Source organism: Petaurus breviceps, unplaced genomic scaffold (genome assembly GCF_028583685.1).
Source record: "Petaurus breviceps papuanus isolate PSGF00001 unplaced genomic scaffold, PetGlider_PUasm1.0 173, whole genome shotgun sequence".
Classification (NCBI taxonomy): domain Eukaryota; kingdom Metazoa; phylum Chordata; class Mammalia; order Diprotodontia; family Petauridae; genus Petaurus; species Petaurus breviceps.
Window position 1 is genome coordinate 11,204,721 of NW_027185759.1, and position 19,619 is coordinate 11,224,339.

At 44.4% G+C, this 19,619-nt stretch overlaps 1 protein-coding gene across 16 annotated transcripts in view; it reads left to right on the forward strand.

Annotated features, from left to right (window-relative positions):
* The window catches only part of KIF1A (kinesin family member 1A), a 187,690-nt gene that overhangs the window by 134,734 nt on the left and 33,337 nt on the right, over positions 1-19,619 (forward strand). For 10 of the 16 annotated variants that reach the window (XM_069083394.1, XM_069083395.1, XM_069083400.1 and 7 more), the window contains 4 exons: positions 5,207-5,315; positions 6,744-6,810; positions 7,916-8,000; positions 10,609-10,714. In XM_069083394.1, the coding sequence (XP_068939495.1) occupies positions 5,207-5,315; positions 6,744-6,810; positions 7,916-8,000; positions 10,609-10,714 (367 nt within the window). Of the gene's footprint in view, positions 1-5,206; positions 5,316-6,743; positions 6,811-7,915; positions 8,001-10,608; positions 10,715-14,354; positions 14,382-19,619 lie in introns of all 16 variants that reach the window. The other 6 variants (XM_069083392.1, XM_069083399.1, XM_069083396.1 and 3 more) reach the window with 1 other exon arrangement.

Genomic DNA, 19,619 nt, shown 5'->3' on the forward strand with positions numbered 1-19,619 from the left:
ATAATTGTTTCTCCCAATTCTTACCATTTTGAGTCCAACTAGCCTTCAAGTTATGGCATCTTCCCAAGAAGAATCCCATTTGGAATTACACTATTATCATGTGATTGATGGACATGGTGCTCTAGCTACAAAGTAACTGATGGACTTGGGGAATACAGTGAGGTATCTAGGTTATTGGCTTATTTATTTCCCACTACAAAAGGTCTTTTGTTAACCTGATGAAACAGGAATTGGGACTTCATGGATCATGTTTTTAGCATAGTACCTTAGTCTTTCTTGCCTGTTCTAAAGATATTTTCTTAGAGAATGGGTATAGAAGGATCAATATGAAAGTAAAACAGCTCAGACTATAAAGCTCTTGTGGGTAGGAGAATCCAGGATGGATAATTCTCTAGCTTGAGCAAAGTTTGTTCCCCCCAATTTGTTGTTCCAAAAGAATGATTAGGTGTCCAGTAAAAAACCATATCCACTGAAATGACTTCATCCCATCCTTGCCAGCTGGTACTTGGGACTGTGGGTCTTCATTAAAACTAGAACATACTGATAAAGGCCATCAAAAAATGGGGCATAAGAGCTGGGTTTCCTTCAACGATAAAGGAATACATCTGTAAATGAGTCCCTTTTCTAGTCTGGTGAATCACTAAATGAAAAAACCAAAATTATCAGTTTTCCAAGACTATGATGATCTCACTTAGGTTCCCTCCAGTGCAGCTCACAGCACCTATCTGTGAGGTAAAGGGTGAATTTTGTATGTTGGGCAACTGTAGAATAATGACAGTCAGCTCCCTGAGAGACGGGGAAGCTTGGACACCAATTTCCATTACTCTACCTAGTTACAGTCAAGGAGCAGATAATTTTACCCTGCACTGACCCACAAAAGACATGCAGGGATTCCTCTGAGGAGGCATTGTCCAATTATTAGGGCATTCATCCACCATAAGCAGGACATAATTTAGGAGATTAGAGGGGGAGTTTGTGGCTCTGACATTAAATTGCAGGCATTGGGGTAAGGGGGAAGTATTCAGGAACACAGGACACTAGCCTATCTGCAAGGACATTAACCTTTCCATCTAGTTTTCTTGGAGGAATAATATTTTTGTAGGGATATGAGATAAGACTAGAGTGGGAACCAAGACTGAGGTTTCATCTTGTATTATCATACTCTTTCAAATCCCTTCCCATTGCTATCAAGCTGATACTTCAGGGAAGGAACAGCAGAAGAGGGGGCAGTCAAGAAGACAAGACAGCTGTTCTGCTTGTGATTTTGTAGCATCCCTGAAATGACCCCCACTTCTCACACGTTCTGTGGGGCTTCCACGTGATCAAATAATGTTGGCTGGATTTTTTTTGTTTTCTTTTGTTTTGTTTTCTTCTTTGCTACGCAAGATGAAGAAAAGGCCCTTGGACTTCTTGAGCATTGGATGCCAGACACACTGGACAGGAGCATGCTGAGTGTACTCTCTGGGCATGCCTTCATAGCTATGAACATGGCTTCCTCCTTGATGCTCAGAGAGGACAAAGGGTCCATGTCTCATCCCTCACAGCCTAGAATGGATGGGGTTGTGAAAAAGGCTCAGAAACCCGGTTGGTGCCTTCAATGATCCATGGAAGAGATCTCTGTGCTTTGTGATTCCTTCCATGAACATTTCCTGGGAAGTGTTTCTTTGCAGTGATTGGGAGGCAGGGAAGGTGGAAATCAGGGTTGGACTACATTCATGAAACAGTGCAGGGGCCAGGGATGTCAGGACCCTAGGTGGGATTTTGGGGACCTCTTGCTGCCCCTCTTCTCAATCCCACTCCTGGAAAAAGGACCATCACCTAGATTCCTCCGTGGGCAAATGGCCTCTTACTTTCAAGGGGTAGTCCAACCCTGGTGGAGATTGATCACCTGATTCTTGCATTGTTGGGGTGTTTGCTGTTACCTCCATTCTTCCTCTTCAGGGTGGTTAGACATTCTGTCTTTCCCTCAGTCTATACCATAGGGATTGCAGTGAGCTGCGCTTCTCTCCACCACCCCTCCCCAGCCCAAGGGCTGGATCTGGTTTCAGTGCCTCAGACTTTTCTCTTCTGGTTCCTTGCCCAGTCTTGGTCCACTTTCTTCCATTCTCATTGTCTTATGGGAGCATAGGTTGCAGAATTAATCCTCAGACACCAATTCAGCATAGACTAGAATGTAGTTCCTTTCCAATCACCATCTCTCTGAGATAAATGGGGCATCTACAAGTGTAGCCAGCTCTAGGATACAGGCACAAAATGGAGCTACCTGGCCTAACCTCCTTCTTCCTCCCCCTTCTTATCCTCCCCTTCTCTCATTTATTCTTCATCCCTCTCCATGCTTCCTTCTCTTTCCCCTCATTTTTCCTCTCCCTTATTTGCCTGCCTATCCCTCTCATTAACTCTTTCTCCCATATTTCTCCCTACAGTCTCTTTCTATCCCTCTCTCTTTCTCTCTCATTCTTTCTGCTTCTCTTTATCTACATCTGCCTTCCTTTTTGTGCCTTTCATTGGGTCTCTCTCATTCTCCCTGCTTCTTTGTTTCTCCCTATATCTCAGTCTCTCTGTATCTGTCTCTCTATCTCTGAGTCTTTCCACATCTGTCCTTGTGTCTCTCTGTCTCTGCCTCTTTTGTTTCCTTCTCTCTCTCCCTGTCTCTCTCTTTATGTCTTTGCCTCCTTCTCTATGTCTCCATGCCAATAAACATTTATCTTTGCCCCTGTTTCTTTCCCGCCCTCACCTTTCCTTCTTTTTCTGTCTCTTAATCTTCTCGAATTCTGTCTCTCTCTCCCTTTCATCTCTCAGGTATGAATGCCATAATAAGCACCAAGCAGGGACCTTAGCAGCCCTGTAGATTTCAGCATTTATGAATGGATTGTGTCCATCACAAGGCCAAGGACTTCAGTCTTCCCCTCCAGGCCCCTCTGAGGTTTCACTTTCAAATTCCTCTTTCTCTTGGAAATCTTTCCTCCTCATTCGAAAGCTGCCCATTCTTTCTCCCTTACACAGTCACTAAGAGACGTTGCCCACATAGAAAAGGAAGGGTCAGGATGGATTTCAGAGAAAACCTGTTCTTTCCACCTCCATTTCTCCCTTGGGGCCTAGTAGCAGAAATGTGGAGGATAAAGAGGGAGAGCACAGAAACGTTAAATGAACCTGCTTGTCTCAAGGGCATTGTTTCTCATGATGCCTCAATTACCTCCAATGATGCCAGTGCTGTCTTTGAGTCTCTGAAAGAAAGAAATAAAGCACCATGTTGGTACACCATTTAGTCAGTATGAGAGTCACTCAGAGAGGGCCTGGGGTCCTGAAAGATGCCAGGACAATTTAACACAGCTGTTTGTCCTGACTGCATGAACATGGGCCGTCTTTTCATCTTGCATTTGTATCCTCAAACCTAGGGTGAAGGTTTGGCTGCAGAATTTGTAGTCAAAAATAAAATAGAAAATTTAAGGATATTGGCTAAGATCTGACTTCCTGCAGCAGACTCCAGTCAAATTTAAGACTGAAAAAAGAGGTGAGAAGTTTTTGGCATCACCCAGAGCTGGAAAGAGAGAAGTTGGGAAAGTTCAGTGCAGTGCATAGAATACTAGGCTCAGCAGCAGAAGATCTGAATTTAAACACCACTTCTGCTATTTATTGCTTCTCTGAGCCTCAGTTTACCTATATTTCAAATGAGGGAAGTTAGGTCAGCTGATGTCTAGGGTGCCTTCCTCCCCCTGTGATATTTCTGGAATCTCACGAGAGGTGGGCCATTGAAGCAGACCGTATTTGTCTGTCCCTGAGCTCCCATTGGCATTGAAAGAATCATAACATTTAAAGCTGACAGAGAGACTCTCTGCTCCAACTTTCCCTTTTGACATATGAGGGGATTAAGAACCTGATAACTAATTAGAGTGACTTGCTCAAGGTCACACAGACAGTTAGTAATAGAGCAGGATTCATACTGGGTCCTCTGATCTCAGACTCAGTTCTTATTTCATTAAACCAGGCTACAGAGCCCCCCCCTGCTTCCAATGGGACCCCAACATACATCCATCCCAGCCCCAGTGATAGATCTGAGGGTGTTCTCAAAGCTTGTGCCTTGTGCCTCCCTAGACCCTCACCCAAGTGATTCCCCACCCACTGCTCTAGTCCATCCATCTAGGACCTTCTGTATGGCCAAGCTAGCTTCCCTGTGACATTGGGGCTACAGCTTTGAATAGTTGGACCTGACCAGACTGTCCTGGGCTCTTTGGGGTTCATGAAAACCAGAGAGGAAATTAGAAGAGTCTAAGGAGAAAAGCTGAGGTAGCCATAGAGAGATGACAAGAAAGAGCTGATGGGAAATGGCAGGAAATTCAGCAGGTTCTGAATTGGAGCTGGAAAGGACCATGGAGGCCAGCCCTTCCAATGCCTCCTTTCTATCTTGACTAAATTGAACTGTAGAGAAGCTGTGTGGCTTGGTCCAGGTCACACCATACTAAGTTATAGAGCTGTGATTCCAGCCCAGATGGGCTACACCCTCAGCCGCCACACTGCCCATTCTTGTTGTCACCTTCATTCCCCAGAGCCCTCATGATGCTGTGTCCCCTGATGTACTGAATGAGGATAAGTCTGTCCTCTAGAAAGGCTACGGCCCTCCTTCCTTTCCCTAGTTGGATGTACTCATGTGCCTGGCACAGAATAGGTGCCTAATAAATGTTAGTTGAGTGATTATTGATTGATTGGTGTCAGCATAACCTTTCTCTCCTTCAAGTTCCATCCATAGACATTAAAGGAGCATGTTCTGTATGTGGAGTGGTGCTGGGATGGTGCTGGTGAAGGGATCCAGGGGACTGAAGAGGAGAGCTGTAGGTTCAAGATGGAGGCAATTAAAGAGAAGACAATGGTCTTGCCTTCAAAGACTTGGCCCTTCATGCTGGGCTGTAAACTCCTTTAGGGACAGGAACACCATGCCTTCTGTATCTTGGTTGCTTCCTCCATCCTTAGCATAGGGCCTTACTTAATAATAGAGTTTAATAAATGTTGTGTTGAAAAAATGGATCAAATAGTTAAACTCACTGGCTTCTTCATTGTCTTTCTATACCCACATGCATATTGCAAGTGGGACTTTACATTAACCCTGCTTTCTATTCCTTTTCTGGGTGATGCTGAGAGAGGGACCTGGCTTTAAGATTGTTTGATAAACTTTCGGTTGTAACATTCATTTTCACTTTGTGGCTCTCTGCAGTACCTGCTACCAAGCTAAGCACCCTCACCCGGCCCACTGCTGGACCCTGCCACTGCAAATATGACCTACTGGTATACTTTGAAATCTGTGAGCTGGAAGCCAATGGCGAGTAAGTCACATTTCTTTTCCAGAGGACTTCTGAGAAACCACTCTGGCCTTGTTCCATTGACTTGTGGAGCAAAGGGATGACTCGTTCTGACCTCAAATGGATGAATCTGTGATCTTGGGGATCTGGAAACTCTATCCACCCAAATCTCAATACACTTACAATGAACAAGTCACTTCATTTCTTGGGACCTCAGCTCCCTCAAAATGGGGATGAGTCTTGTGCCACTGCCTAGTGAAGTTGCTATGAAGAAAGCAGCCCTTTGTAAATCTTAAAGTGCCACAGGGACCTGAGACTCCTTCATACAAGTACTCTATCTTCTTACAGTTGTATGCTCAGGACCTAACATAATACCTGGTACATAGTAGGTGCTTAATAAATGCTTATTGATTGACTGAGCATCATCAATTCTGTAACTGAATAGGGCTCATTATAGAAAAGGCAATATCCATCCAACATCAAAGACCTACCATGTTATTTAGAGATGCATAACAAATTACCATGTATATACAGGATGCACAAATTATTACAGAGTTTACTCATCTCCTTCTATTTGATTCAATAAACGTTAATTAGACACTAAGAAGCTGAGTCCTGAGAGGCTCCTCATTTACACTGGAAAAGTGCTTTCTCTTCTTCATTAACAATACCTTGCCCTTGGCAGTCTGGCTACTGTTCCACTAACAATGAAGAAGCCTTCCCCCCAAATGACAATTTCCCTGGGCTTTAAACCAACTGACCTCCTGGTCAACATGCTGAGGATACATCAGGGAATGTCCCACTTCAACTGACCTGCTGGTTGACCTGCTCATAGAAAGGAAATACTCATCCCTACCAGGAGAGGGCCTAATAGATGTTGGTTGGAAGATGAATAAACTGGGTATTAATTTACATGTCCTATGAATAGATAATAATGTATCATGCATCAGAAATCTCATGGTGGGCGTTCAGTGGGCTGAGGTTCTTCTTCTCTCCTGTCCCCATTATAATGAGGTCCTTTGTTTACTGATTAGGTTTTTCATGTACTTGGTTTAGTGACATTCCATGAGTGTACCAGAGCACTGGATATGGGTCAGAAGAAGGGAGATGCTAAGAGTAGCTATGGTGGCCCCAGGGCTGTTGTCAGGAATATGAGTTCATAACATGAGTTTTTATATACATATGTGTGTATGAAAACAATAGTCAATAATCTATGACTTTAAACTCATATAATGTATTATGTATATGTGTATACTTATTAATATATATAAACGACACCTCAGGACAAATAAGTTGTCATTTCTGGGATTCAGTTTACTCACCTGTAAAATAAAGGGGTTGGAGTAGATGACTTCTGAGAACCCTTCCAGTCCTAAACTTATAATCCCCTGCTCCTCTGGGTACTGGATTGTGAAAATGTGACAAACTGTTTCATGGTCTCTTCTCTTCTAGCTACATTCCAGCTGTTGTGGACCACCGGGGAGGGATGCCATGCCTTGGAACTTTCTTGCTCCATCAGGTATTTCCCCTCTTCATCCTGAGCCATCCACTAACTTCCCTGCCCACATCTCATATATGCTTTTTGGTCACAGCAGCAACTGAGTGACTTTCTCCTGGGTGGCATAAATCTGTTCTTAGTACTGTACTATTTAATGTTCTTACCAGTTACTTGGACAAAGGTATAGGTAGCAGGATTTTCCCATTTGAAGATGACAAACAACTAGGAGAAGTAGCTAATATATAAGATGTCAGTCAGAATCCGAAAAGACCTTTGCAGTCTAGAGTACTGGGCTGAATCAAATGAGATGAAATGTAGTAAGAGTTCTGTGGCTTATACTGTAGTTCAGGATTCCACTTCAAAAGTATAAGATAAAGGAAGCCTGGTTAGGTGATTACTCATCTGAAATGGTCTTGGGAACATTGAGTGTCCAGTCCCCTAAATCTCCAAGACTATTTCAGATGAGTCATTGCCTAGTCAGGACCAGAGAAGTGATAGACAGTCCCACTGTATTTTACCCTGGTCAGATCACATGAGAGTTTTGTGCTCAGTTCTGGATTCACTGGGTTCATTGACAATCTGAAAAATGTCCACAGGAGGACACCTAGAATGGTGGAGGTCCTTGAAGTGATTCACTATAAAGATTAGTTAAAGGAACTAGGACTTTTAGGCTGGACAAGAGAAGGTTAAAGTAGGAGACATGATGGTGAGCTGCCTTCAAGTATTTGGAGAGCTGCCACTAGACAATATCGATTACATTTGTTTTGCATAGCTCCAGAGGGAGGAGCTATACAGAGGTGAATTTAGGCATTGACATCAGGAGAAAAAAAAACTTCTGTCTGTAAGAGTAATCCCAAAATGAATGGTTGGCTAGGAGATGCGATGGGTTCCTCCTTCAAAGGGCTTCAAACAAAGACTAGGGGGCTACTCATTGCAGACAGCATGGGATAGATTAGACCATATGGCCACCAAGTTGTCTGTCATTCTCTGAACCTGTTTCCTCATCTGTCACAGGAAGATGGTGCATGCCTGCTTCTCAGGGTTGTTGTCAAGAAATCATTTTGCTGTAGAAATGTGACTTGTAGTTGTCGTTCTCACAATTCTCTCTCTTCTTGATGACTCCCAGGGGATCCAGAGAAGGATCACTGTGACCCTGGTGCATGAAACCGGCAGCCACATCCGCTGGAAAGAAGTGCGTGAGTTAGTTGTAGGTAAGTCGGGGAGCTGTCCATGCTGAATACCTATTGGCTTGTCTTCTATTGTGTGCAAAAGGGATGCATCCCACTCAAGTTAAAAGTCAAGCTTTTATAAAATAAGGGCTTTTTTTTTTTTTGCACTCTCACTTTGCATTTCTTATAGAATAGTAGACAGAAAATGGACTTGGATTCAGAAGAGATCTGATTTCAAATCCTGAATCTGAAATGTACGTGTCAGGCACTGTGCTAATTACCTTACCAATATTCTATCATTTGATCCTCACAAAAACCCTGAGAGGTAAATGCACATAAAGGAGGAAGGTATCCCCATTTTACAGATGAGAAACTGAGGGAAATGGATGTTGTGGCGTGCCTAGAGTCACACAGCTGGTGTAACCTGAACTAGTCATTTATTTCCTCTGAGTCTCAGTTTCCTATCCACAAAAAGATCATTGTCCTGGCACACTACCCAAGTCACAGCGTTGTTAGGAAAAGAGTGAGTTGGGGAGGCTAGGTGGCACAGTGAATAGACCACCGACCCTGGAGTCAGGAGGAGGACCCGAGTTCAAATGTGGCCTCAGATGCTTGACATAATTACTAGCCGTGTGACTTCGGGCAAGTAACAACCCCAATTGCCCTCCAAAAAGAAGCAAAAAAGGAAAGGAGAGTTATAAACCTTTAAAAAGCACTGTGTGGGTCCCTACTGGAGCCACAGTGGACTTTAGAATGCTGGGCCTGAAGTCAGGAAGACCTGGGTTCAAATCCAGCCTTGGGCACTCACTTGCTGTGTGATCCTGACCAAATCACACCATTTCTGCCTGCCTCAGTTTCCTCAGGTGTAAAATAAGGATAATAATGTCACCTCCCTTCCAGGGTTGTTGTGAGGCTCAAATGAGATAATGTTTGTAGAGCACTTAGCCCAGTACTGGGCACACAGTAGGAGCTTAATAAATCATTATTATTGTTCAAGTATTTAACCTTGAAGTGTCTCTTTCCCAGTTCCCTTTCTGTCAAATGCCCTAATGGTCAGAGAAGAAACATTTAAATATAGTGGGAATGTATGCATTTAAATCATAGTATCAGGCAGTCTGAAAGGTTACTATGTACTTTAAATTATTTCATTTGAGCCTCTGAACAGCTCTGAAGGGTAGGTACTGTCATTTTACAGAAGAGAAAACATTTTACTGTCCCCATTCTACAGAAGAGAAAACAGAGACTCAGAAAGGTGAACCATGGTCACCCAACTAGTTTCAGAGCCAGGATGTAAACCTGGATCTTCCTAGCTCTAGTCCAGCTCTCCATGCAGCATACCATGATACTTCCTTGTTAAAGGAATACTTCCAGCAGATCAGTTGGTAAAGCAGAGAATGGATGGGTAATGTCAACATGACCTGAGTTCATTCCCTCTCTTTGCCCTTGGATTCCTTCCAGTATTAGCTCAGGTGCCCCCTCCTGCAGGAAACCTCTCCTGATTCCTCTCCTCAAATCACCTGCTATTGAGTTATCTGTATGCACGAGGTATCCTGCCAGTAAGTTGTGAGCTCCTTGAGAACAGAGACAAATTCATGTTTTGTCTTTGCATCTCAAGCATCTCTATCAGTGCCTGGGATATAGTAAGCACTCAATTAATTCTTGTTGAATTAGATGGATTCAAATCCATTCCAGATTTCTGATATTTTGTTTTTTCTTAGATTGAGGTCAACTTGCAATCTCAGATAGCATAGAAACCTGAAGTAGCATAAGATAAGTCTAAGAATTTTATGGGACTATGGTACCAACCCACCTCTGCCTTTACCTACCTTATTTCTGTGTTAGGTTCACACTGCTTACAAAATGCAGTCATTATAGTTATATGTGTGTATATAGAGGCAGTCATATGTGAATATTATGCCTTTCCACAAAAATTCACAGGACAATATCTGTAAAACATTTGAAATTGTGCAAATGAATGCACATTGTTCATAACCTGGTCACCAATGATAGAATCAGAGAATTATAAATCTAGGATTGAAGAGCATCTGGTCTAACATTTCATTTCACAAATAATGAAAATGAAACTCAGATGGGGTAAGCAACTTAACAAATATCACATAGGTAGTAAGTATTAGATCCAGAATTTGAACTCGGGTCCTGAGCCTCCATAGAGCTTCCTTGACCTGGTGATGACTTAAACTCTTGTCTTAGGAAAAAGCGATCCTTTATATGGCCTTAAAATGCAAGTGTAAGCACCCTTCCAATATTTAAGGAGGTTGAAGGGGAGGTGGATCCAATTCTATTTTTTTTAAAGCATCTATTAAGTACCTACTATGTGCGAGGCACTGTCCTAGGTGCTAGGGATACAAATTTGGAATCAAGGCATCCCCAGACAATAAAGAGCTTACATTCACCTGAATGGATGCAGCGTTTTCACTAAATACAAACTCTGGCTCAGCGCTACTGGTAGAGGGACCCCAGAAGCATTGAAGCATGTGCCATCTGCCTCAGGATTGGTTCAGACCCCCAGAAATAGTGTTGGCAAGGGTCACCTCTTTTATTTAGTCAAGAGAAGCAATGAGGGTAAAGACTGTATTCCCTTGTGCCTACTCTTCCCTGTGATGACTGGGACTTCTATTGTATCCTTTAGGTCGGATCCGGAACACTCCAGAAACAGATGAATCCCTCATCGATCCCAATATCCTCTCACTCAACATCCTCTCATCAGGCTACATCCAGCCCTCTCAAGATGATCGGTGAGTTTGCCCTCTACCTTGTTTTCTTTTCTCAACCTCTAAGCCCCCTCTGAATAGTACCCTTGGTCACTGGAGGTGATTGAAGAGCACATGTATTCTGGATGCTCCCCTCATCCTGACAGGGGATCACCCCATCAGCCTCCTTGCTGCCATGGTCTCCTTTCTCTGTGACCTCCTACTGCTTTCAGTTGGGGGAAGGCTGCAGGTGTAGGTTGTTTGCCTTCCAGATACAGTAGGAGATCACTGAACAGGAGAACCTCTTACACACAGCCTTTTTAAAAAATGCAAACTAAATCCAATGTAATTTGGGGGTGGGGGAGTCAGCATGCACGTGGTATGTGTTGAGCTTTGAAAGAGGATAGGGATTACAGGAGGCAGAGTTGAGGGGGAGACTATGGGACACTAACAGCCTGCTGCCCTGATCCAGTGCTGCCGATCTGTCCAATGCCTGTTCAGACTGTCTCCTTTATTAACACTTCTAAAGCTGATCAGCCCACTGTACAGCATGATGCCAATTGGGTACCTTGGCTCTGCAGTCATTTCTGATAATCCTTGGTGGTAATGGGATGTGTCAGGGGGAATTTTCATATTCAACTCTATCTATACACTGAGAACAAGTTAGCAGCAGCCAGGGTCTAGTCCACAGAAGCAGCTACAGTTGCCATGAGGAAGGGAGCTGATCAAGGAGGCATAAGGTTATGGGGAGGGAGAGACAGGTTGAGAAATCAATCAACAAACATTTGCTAAACATACCTGCTATGTGCCCAGCACACATAGAGACAAAAATAAAAGGTTCCTGCCCTCAGTGAGCTTATATTTTATTGGGGGGGCACACCATGTAAACAGACAAGTATATGCAGGAGAATTTGAAGAGAGAAGAGTGCACTGACTACAGGGGATGGGGTGGCATGTGATCTGAGCCTTGAAGGAAATCAGGGATAATTTGGAGGAAGGAACTTGGGTGGTATTTATATTACAAATATATCCTTTGCTTTATCAAAAGGTTTACTGAAAGCATCCCTTGAATAGAGAGTCAGCATGGGGTAATGGAAAGCCTGGTACATAGTCGGTAGTTAATAATTGTTTGCTGGCTGGTTAATCAATCAGGAATAGAAGTAAAAGAGTGAGACATGAAGAAGCAGGCATTTGAATAGCGGAAGTCATGAAAAGAAGGCTCTAGTTACCAGGAACATTTAAGTCAACGCTGATGGAAGCCTGCCTAATGTTTCTCCCTTGGAGTTGTTATCGTCCATACTTGACCTCAGACCAGATTTCAACCTTTCCAGTAAATTGGAATAAAAGATTTCTTTGCAGTTACAGGAAAATGAAGTAGGTGGGCTTGAGCCTGGAATTGTTTTGCATTTGTCCAAGTGACCCCAAAGACCAAAAACATAGTATATGGTTAGAGAGTCTCAGGCAGCCACACTTGGTTTGGTGAGTGAGAAATTAAAAAAAAGGCTTAGCATAGATGGTAAGGAGGTCCAGGAAGACTTCACTGGTGCTAACAGCTAGAACATCTCCTAGGGTAAGCGTACATAACAGGTGTTTGGGGAAGGGGACTACATGTACACAGCAGAGATCATGTTGCTGTTTGGGGAAGCTTTGAAAGAAATGAGAATTTAATGATTTGTTATCACATAACAAAACAGAAAAGCCATTTCTAGAACCATATTTTCTCCATTTTCTGACTTCTTTGTCAAGATGCCCAAATTCACACTGACTCAGATCCTCTTTGTGAATCTTCCCTTATACAAAGGTCTGGTGATCAAAAGGGTTCTTGCATGTAATTTCCTGACAAAATGACCAGAAGGGCTAGTAGGAGTCAGTGCAGGGTAATGAGGGAGGGGAGACCCAGACTGGGAACCTGGAGAACCTGGGAACCTGGTCTGGGTCTAGCTCCTCACAAGCAGAGTTCATGGGGATGACTTACTAAGCTATTAATTCAATTACACTGAATCCAATAAACATTCATTCAGCTGTAACTCAGTGCTGTTTGTAGAATTCAGAAAAGTAACAGGGAAGTAGGGACAGGAATAGTTAGTCCAGACAACCTTAGAGGCTCTCTGAGGTTATGGGGAAATGAATTTATTCGTATTGTCAAGGACCAAGGTCACCTAGGTACAACTATGTAACTGCCCTTACAGCTGAACTGGACTTTGAAACATGCTCAGTCCCACTACATGCATGTTCATACACATATATATATATACATTTTATATATGTAATATATACATACATATACATACATGCATACACATTTATATTCTGCAAAGGCAGGCACTGCAGGAAGAATGGGTAGAACTCTGCATTCCTGCGTTTGTAGTCAGAAAGACAGAGGTTCAAACACCTCCTCAGACACTTACTAGTGGTGCGACTCTGGGCAAACCACTTAGCCTCTCTGTGACTCAGTTTCCTCACCCATAAGATGCAGGTGTTGTACTGTAAGAGCCTCTATTGTCGCTTCCAGCTTAAACCGATGATCCTGTGAGGAAGTCAGAAAGAACAGAAGCAGGAACCACACTGTCTTTTGTAGAAAGAAAAGGGAAAGTGAAGGAGAGAAGAATTTCTTCAGACCATTGAAGAGTCCTCCTCTCCTTTGGTCTGGTGCCAGGCTGGGTTGTGGCTTCATTGTCTGGGTACCTGATCTCCACAGTTTCTGACTCATTTGTGGAAGCCATGAGACCAAGGATGCAGGGAGGATAGCTGAGTTATAGGGCTTAAATGAAACCAGTCACCTTTTTTTCCCCCAATGACTCACAGCCTGGCTTCTGCACATCATCTGATACTCATCCCAAAGGGCAGGTCCCAGGATGAAGACCCCTTAACCTCTTTCTCCTTCATGACCTTTCCCATCTTGAAAGTCTTAGGGGAAGTACATTCCTTTGCCAATCATGAAACCCCTTGGAGCTGATCAATGCCACATCAGTTTGGTCATTGCCCAGGGTATCACAAGATTCTGTTTCTCCTTAATGAATAGAACTCCAGCATCCACCTTCCTTGCCTGCAGCAAGCTTATGCCTAGAATGGAATTGTGGGGATGGATTTCAGCACAATGCAAGCTCCAACTTGCTAGTAACCAGAGCTGTCCAGTGGTAGATGATCTGCCTCAGTAGACAGGCACGTCTCCCAGCAGTACAGACCCTCAAACCAGGCACTTGTTGGGGAAATTGTGTAGATGATTCCTGCTCAGATAGTGTTTGGACCTGACCTCCAAGGTTCTTTCCAAGCCCACGGCTTTATGATTCTACCCCCAAACTCATGCTGAGCTCCAAGATCAGGCTGTCCCAGGGGGAATCAAGGCCTGGGGGGTAGAACAGGGTTCACATTCTCCTGGGGACTTGGCAGGTCCCAGGCCTTTTTCCCCATACTAGGGCTTCTCAGCTTGCATTCTGCTACGTAGCTCCTTCCTGCCAGCCCAGATTCCCCGGAGGCTCCGCTCACCTTCCCTTGCCATGGCCTCCTTGCTGAGGGGGCCCAAGGCTTGGCTGTGCTCCGCTCCAGCTTGGGATGGACCTGGGCTTGGGGGGCAACCTCGTCTCCAATGTGCCTTCCTGACAGCCCCGCCGGCCGCTGCCCCTGCTTGTCCCGCCGCCGAACATTTAAACCCACACTAACCATATAATGTTTTGTGTTTCCGCAGGCAGTTTCTTGATGCGGACATGCCTAGGTATTCTTTGTTTCCCTTGGTTTTTTCATTTAAACCCCTCTTCTCCTCATTTTCCTTTCTTCTCTCTCCTCCTCCCTCCGTCCTTCCCAATTCATTGTTCCCAATCCCTTCCCTCCCAATTATTTCTTTAATTTTTCTACCCTTTGCACCCCTGAGAAATTGGCTTTCCTCCCTGCCTTCCTCTGATTCTTCAGTCATCTTTTTTTTTCATTTTCCCCTTTTTCTTCACATTTTCTTAATTTATTTTAAGCTGATTTCTTTTTTTTCTTCCTTTATCTTTTTGGCTTATTTCCTACCTTATTCCCACCCCAACTTTGCTGCTCTCATTCCTGCAGAGACATGCTGGTCCACTCTCTCCACACGCCTTCTCCCCCATCCCAAGCATTCACCTTCCTCACCTGCCCTGGCCCTGGAAGGAGCGCTATGAGATTCTGGCTGCATGTGAGGCTGGCATGGGCTGAGCTGAACCTGGGCAGCGGGCAGGCCACTTTGTCCAAAAGAGGGAAATCTAGCCCATGGCACCCATACTTTGTGGAAAGTGGAGAGAGGAAAGGAGCAGCTTGAACTGGCTAGGCTAGGTGGGTGAAAGCGAAGGCAAAGACAAACAAAGGAAATGATTGGTGAAGAAACTAGACAGGGCAAAGGAGGCTTCCTTCTCATCAGTCACGAACTGCTTGAAGTTGTTAAGAGGTCAGACCCAAAGGACTTCTCTGTTGCAGCTATGAGGCAAGCAGTAGATTTGTACGATGATATTTCTGGGGGAGAAGGAGGAGCAAGGCATGTTGTGAGCCCCAGAGCCAATGTAGCAGGACTGGTGCCAAGTTTTGTTGGCCTTTCCATCCCTATTCAGGATCTCCCAGTGCTGCCCTTTTTGAACCCCATAACCTGGTCCTACCATTGGTCAGGGAGGGAGGGAGCCCACTGCACAGGAATGTGCTACCCCAAAGGCTGGCAAACTTCAGCCCCAGATAGATGGTACCCAAACTGCTCAAATGACCCCTCACACAGTCCTGTAGTTTCTAGTAGGGAAAGAGAAGGAACTGCCCTTGTGCGATATAAGTTTGACCTCAATTTCATGTTTGATATTTGAGACTAAAATAATTTGTTTGAGATACAAACAATTCTCTTGGTAGATTGGGCAGTAGACAGAGAATCATGAAAGCTCCAGTCAGGACCCCGAAAAGACCCTCATTTTGAGGCCCAGAAAACCCAAATGAAGCCCTTTCTTCTCTTGGTCACTAGCTCAGTTGGACCCCTAATCCACTGAAGGGACAGAGAAAAGCAGAAGGGGAAAAGTGAGTTTCCAGGGCTTCTCCAAACTGGAGTTGTTTCTCTAGAAGCAGAACAATCCCCAGAATGGACTAAATGGAACCCTCCATCCAAGAGATTAGAATGGACTCTGTTTGCTTCATTCTCCTCCAGGGAGTCTTTCTTTAATGGCAGAAAACCTTGAGCTCCAAGTCCATTGATCGGATCTCATGATGTAAGAATTGTCCTGTTTGCCTTGTTTTTCTCCTCTCCACATTTTATGACATTGAAGCCAATGCAAATACTGCTCCTGGGGCTCACTGGGTGCCTTGTAGATGTTTGCAGACAACGATTCTCAGAAATATTCCTTAATTAACCACAGTAATGATAACTAGGAGAAAGCAAAGGTGAAGACACTAGACAGGGCAAGGGACAGTTGGTTTCTTATTCCTAATAGAAAACCAACAGAGGCTGCACAGACTAATGGATAGAATTGTAAACTTAGAATCAGGAGGATCTGGGTTCAGAACCCACCTCAGACACTTTCTAGTTATATGTCCCTGGGAAAGCCTTTGAACTTCTCTGTGACATTTTCCTCATCTGTAAAATGAGGGGCACAAAATGATGGCTTTGAAGGTCCCTTCCAGAGAAAATTCTCTGGAAAATTAATCCACTTCATACATCAGTTTATCTACAATGAGAAAAAGACTCCCGTTGCTTGCTATTACTAGAGGTTGCAGTAAGAAGGCTGAGCCCTCCCATCCTCTGTCTGACTCTCTTCTAGCACCCACCAGACTGACTCTGCTTCCTCATGATACGAAGCCCCAGCATTGGCCTCAGGGACAATAATAATGTCCATTCAATTCAATAGCATTTTTTTGAGCACTTTGCTATGTGCTGGAGGGGAAGGCAAGACAAAAATCAAGCAGCCTCCTCTCTCAGGTTCTTAAATGATCCTAAGAGAAAGATATGTTTAGGCAAAGTGATTTCAAGAGAAAGAGAGTATCGCTACCTAGGGGTGAGAAGAGAGGGACAGATAGGAAGGGTCTTGTTCAGGACCAGGGGCATGATGTAGAAAGAACCTAGGCATTCCATTAGCAAAGGGAGAGCACCCCAGAACAACCCTTACATAAGTACAGAAGTAGGAAGTAGGATGTAATGCACAACAAGAAAAAAACTGGCAAAATTCATTTTGGTACATTCTCCTCCCCCCAAAACCACCAAAGGGGCATCATTCAAATTCGGTGCTTTGCAAATTTACAAATCCAATTCAACTAGCATTTATCAAGCACTTGCTGTATCCTAGGGAATTCAAAGATAAAATCAACAGTCATAGTCATGAAGATTCCTGCTATGTCCAGTTCCAGCAAATTTCAGAGACACAAAGAAAAAAGGTGAAATTAGTCTCTGTCCTCAAAGAGTTTATATTCTAATGATGGAAACAGCATGAACTTAACATACGAGTATGTACAAAATCCATGCAAAGCTATGACCTTAGAGGGAAAAATATTCAAAGTCATGGGAGGGGAAGGGGGCCAGGCAGAAGGTGGGGGGTGAGATGAGTCTTGGAGAAGGCCAGAGATTCTAAGAGGCAGAGGAGAGGAGGGAAAGCATTCCAAGCTTGGTGGACACTCAGAATGTAGCATGGGGCATGCAGCCAAAAAGCCTTAATGATTAACTGCAGGAAGTCTGCTCTGCAAAGGGATCAAAACAACTAAGACTCCACCCACATCCTTTTCTCTCTCCCAGAATCCACTAACAATATGTTGGAGGCGATTGTCTGATACCATTTCCATAATCTTCCATCATAATAAGAGAGCAGATTCAAGATCTTTCTGAGCCCTTGTCTTATGGGTTCTGGATGCCACAGACACACACACACACACACACACACACACACACTCACACACACACACACACTCACACACACACTCTTAATAGGGATGTGGATAGAGACCTAAGTACTGGGTTCAAATTTTGCCTTAGACACAAGCTCTCTTGATTTCTCTCAGCTCTACTTTCCTTATCAATAAAATGGTGATGAGGATATGGACCATTATAATAGCACCCGTTCCACAAGGTTGTTCTGAGGATCAAATAAAGGGATGGGGAAGAGAGGAAAAGAACAAGCATTTATTAGGCACCTGCTGGGTTCCAGGCGCTGTGCTGAGCACTCTCAAATATCATCTCATTCAATCCTCACGACAGCTCTGGGAGGCAGGTGTTCTTATTATCCCTATTTTACAATAGACAAAACTAAGGCAGTTAAGTGACTTGCCCAGGGTCACACAGCTAACAAGTGTCTGAGGACAGATTTGAACTCAGGTCTTCCTGAGCCCAGCCCCAGGGCTCCAAGCACTATGCCGCCACCAGCGACTTCTAAGCTGTAGATGACTTCTAAGGTTGCCCCAAGATCTCTTCCAAATCTGGATTTCATCCCACAAATACAGTAGCAATTAAAGCTAACTTAGATGAAACTGATAATAATACACAAAAAATCACCATTCAGCCTGGTCGATTCAAATAACAGGAAAAAAAAATTTTAAGTTGGAGACAACAGAGACTCAGAGCATTCTTCAGGTCACCCATCAGGCACAGAGCCAAGGTCACCCAGGTAGTTAGTGATGGAGTCAAGGTTTGAACTCAGATCCTCTGACTCCTCTACCACCCTTAATACAAGACAAGGCAACTCAATTCAACCAACGTGCATCAAACTTTTGTGTGTTCAAGATGCTGGAGACACAAATGAATCAGCCCCTGGCCTCTGAGAGATACCGAATGGACCCTCAGTCAATAATCCTTTATTAAGCATTTCAGTGTGCTAGGCCCAGGTCTTGACCTCAGGGGGCTTATGTGCCACTGAGAGGAACTTCCCAGCTTCATCCTCTCTTCCATTCCTGTGGAGAGACTGCCCTTGTGTATCCTGCGCTGGTGTTTGCTCCCAGCTCCTTCTTTCTGTTTAGTGACTTAAAAGGAGGCTTAGTGAGAAGTTGAGCCCTCAGGGACCAAGGGACAAGACCAGCATGGCAGCCACTGGTCCTCACTGCGGAGAGAATGACGTCCTCTTGCCTCATGTTGGCTTTCCAAGCATCCTGGCCTTTCCTGGGGACCCATGTTGACTGAGGTTGCTGTTACACAGGGAGTGCAGTGGGTCAAAGGGAGGAAATGGGCAAATGTCATTATTCTAGCCTCCGTTGGCTCCATACAGACAAGTTGCTAGTCAGTTAGTCAGTCAGCAAGCATTAATTAAGTACTTCCTCCATGCCAGATTCTGGGCATGCAAAAAAGGCTAAGATAGTCCCTGCCCTTGGGGACCTCACATTCTAATCCCCCTGCTCAGTGACCTCGCTTAGCACATTTCTGGTAAGTCAGCCCTCATCTGGAAAATGAGACAATCAACCTTGTGCTACTGACCTCAGAGGGTGGCTGTAAGGAAAGTGCTTTTGATCAGATGGGATTTTATCTGTAGAATGTGTGTAGAAATGCCTTCTCCAAGGTATGGAGAAGTGACTTATCCAGGGTCACCCAGCCAGGAGAAGGGAGAGGCAGGATGAGGGTCAGGTTCTGCCCCTCTGCCTCAAAGGGCTGTGAATGTAGCCCTTGTGAATTCTGATTACCGTTCTCGTGTTCTACATTTGCCTAGAGTGCGGTGGATGAGGGCTGGCCTTGGAGTCCAGGGCCCCCAGGTGCAAAACCAGGCTGAACAACTCAATAGGGGGGTTGTGACCAGAAACATCTCAGGATCCCAAAGGCCACTCATCCAATCCCCTCCTTTTCCCAGTGAGGAAACTAAGAGATTCATCCAGGTCACACAGGCAGTCAGGATCAAGGGTGGGATTCTAATCCAAGTCCTCTGTTTTCAGAGCCAGGGGTCTGTTCTGCTGTCCCCCACTGCTCCTGCCTTACACAGCTTGAGTCTCCATTTCCTCATTTGTAAAAGTAAGGGATTGGATCAGATGAACCCACTGTTCTTTTCTAGCTTTAAATGTA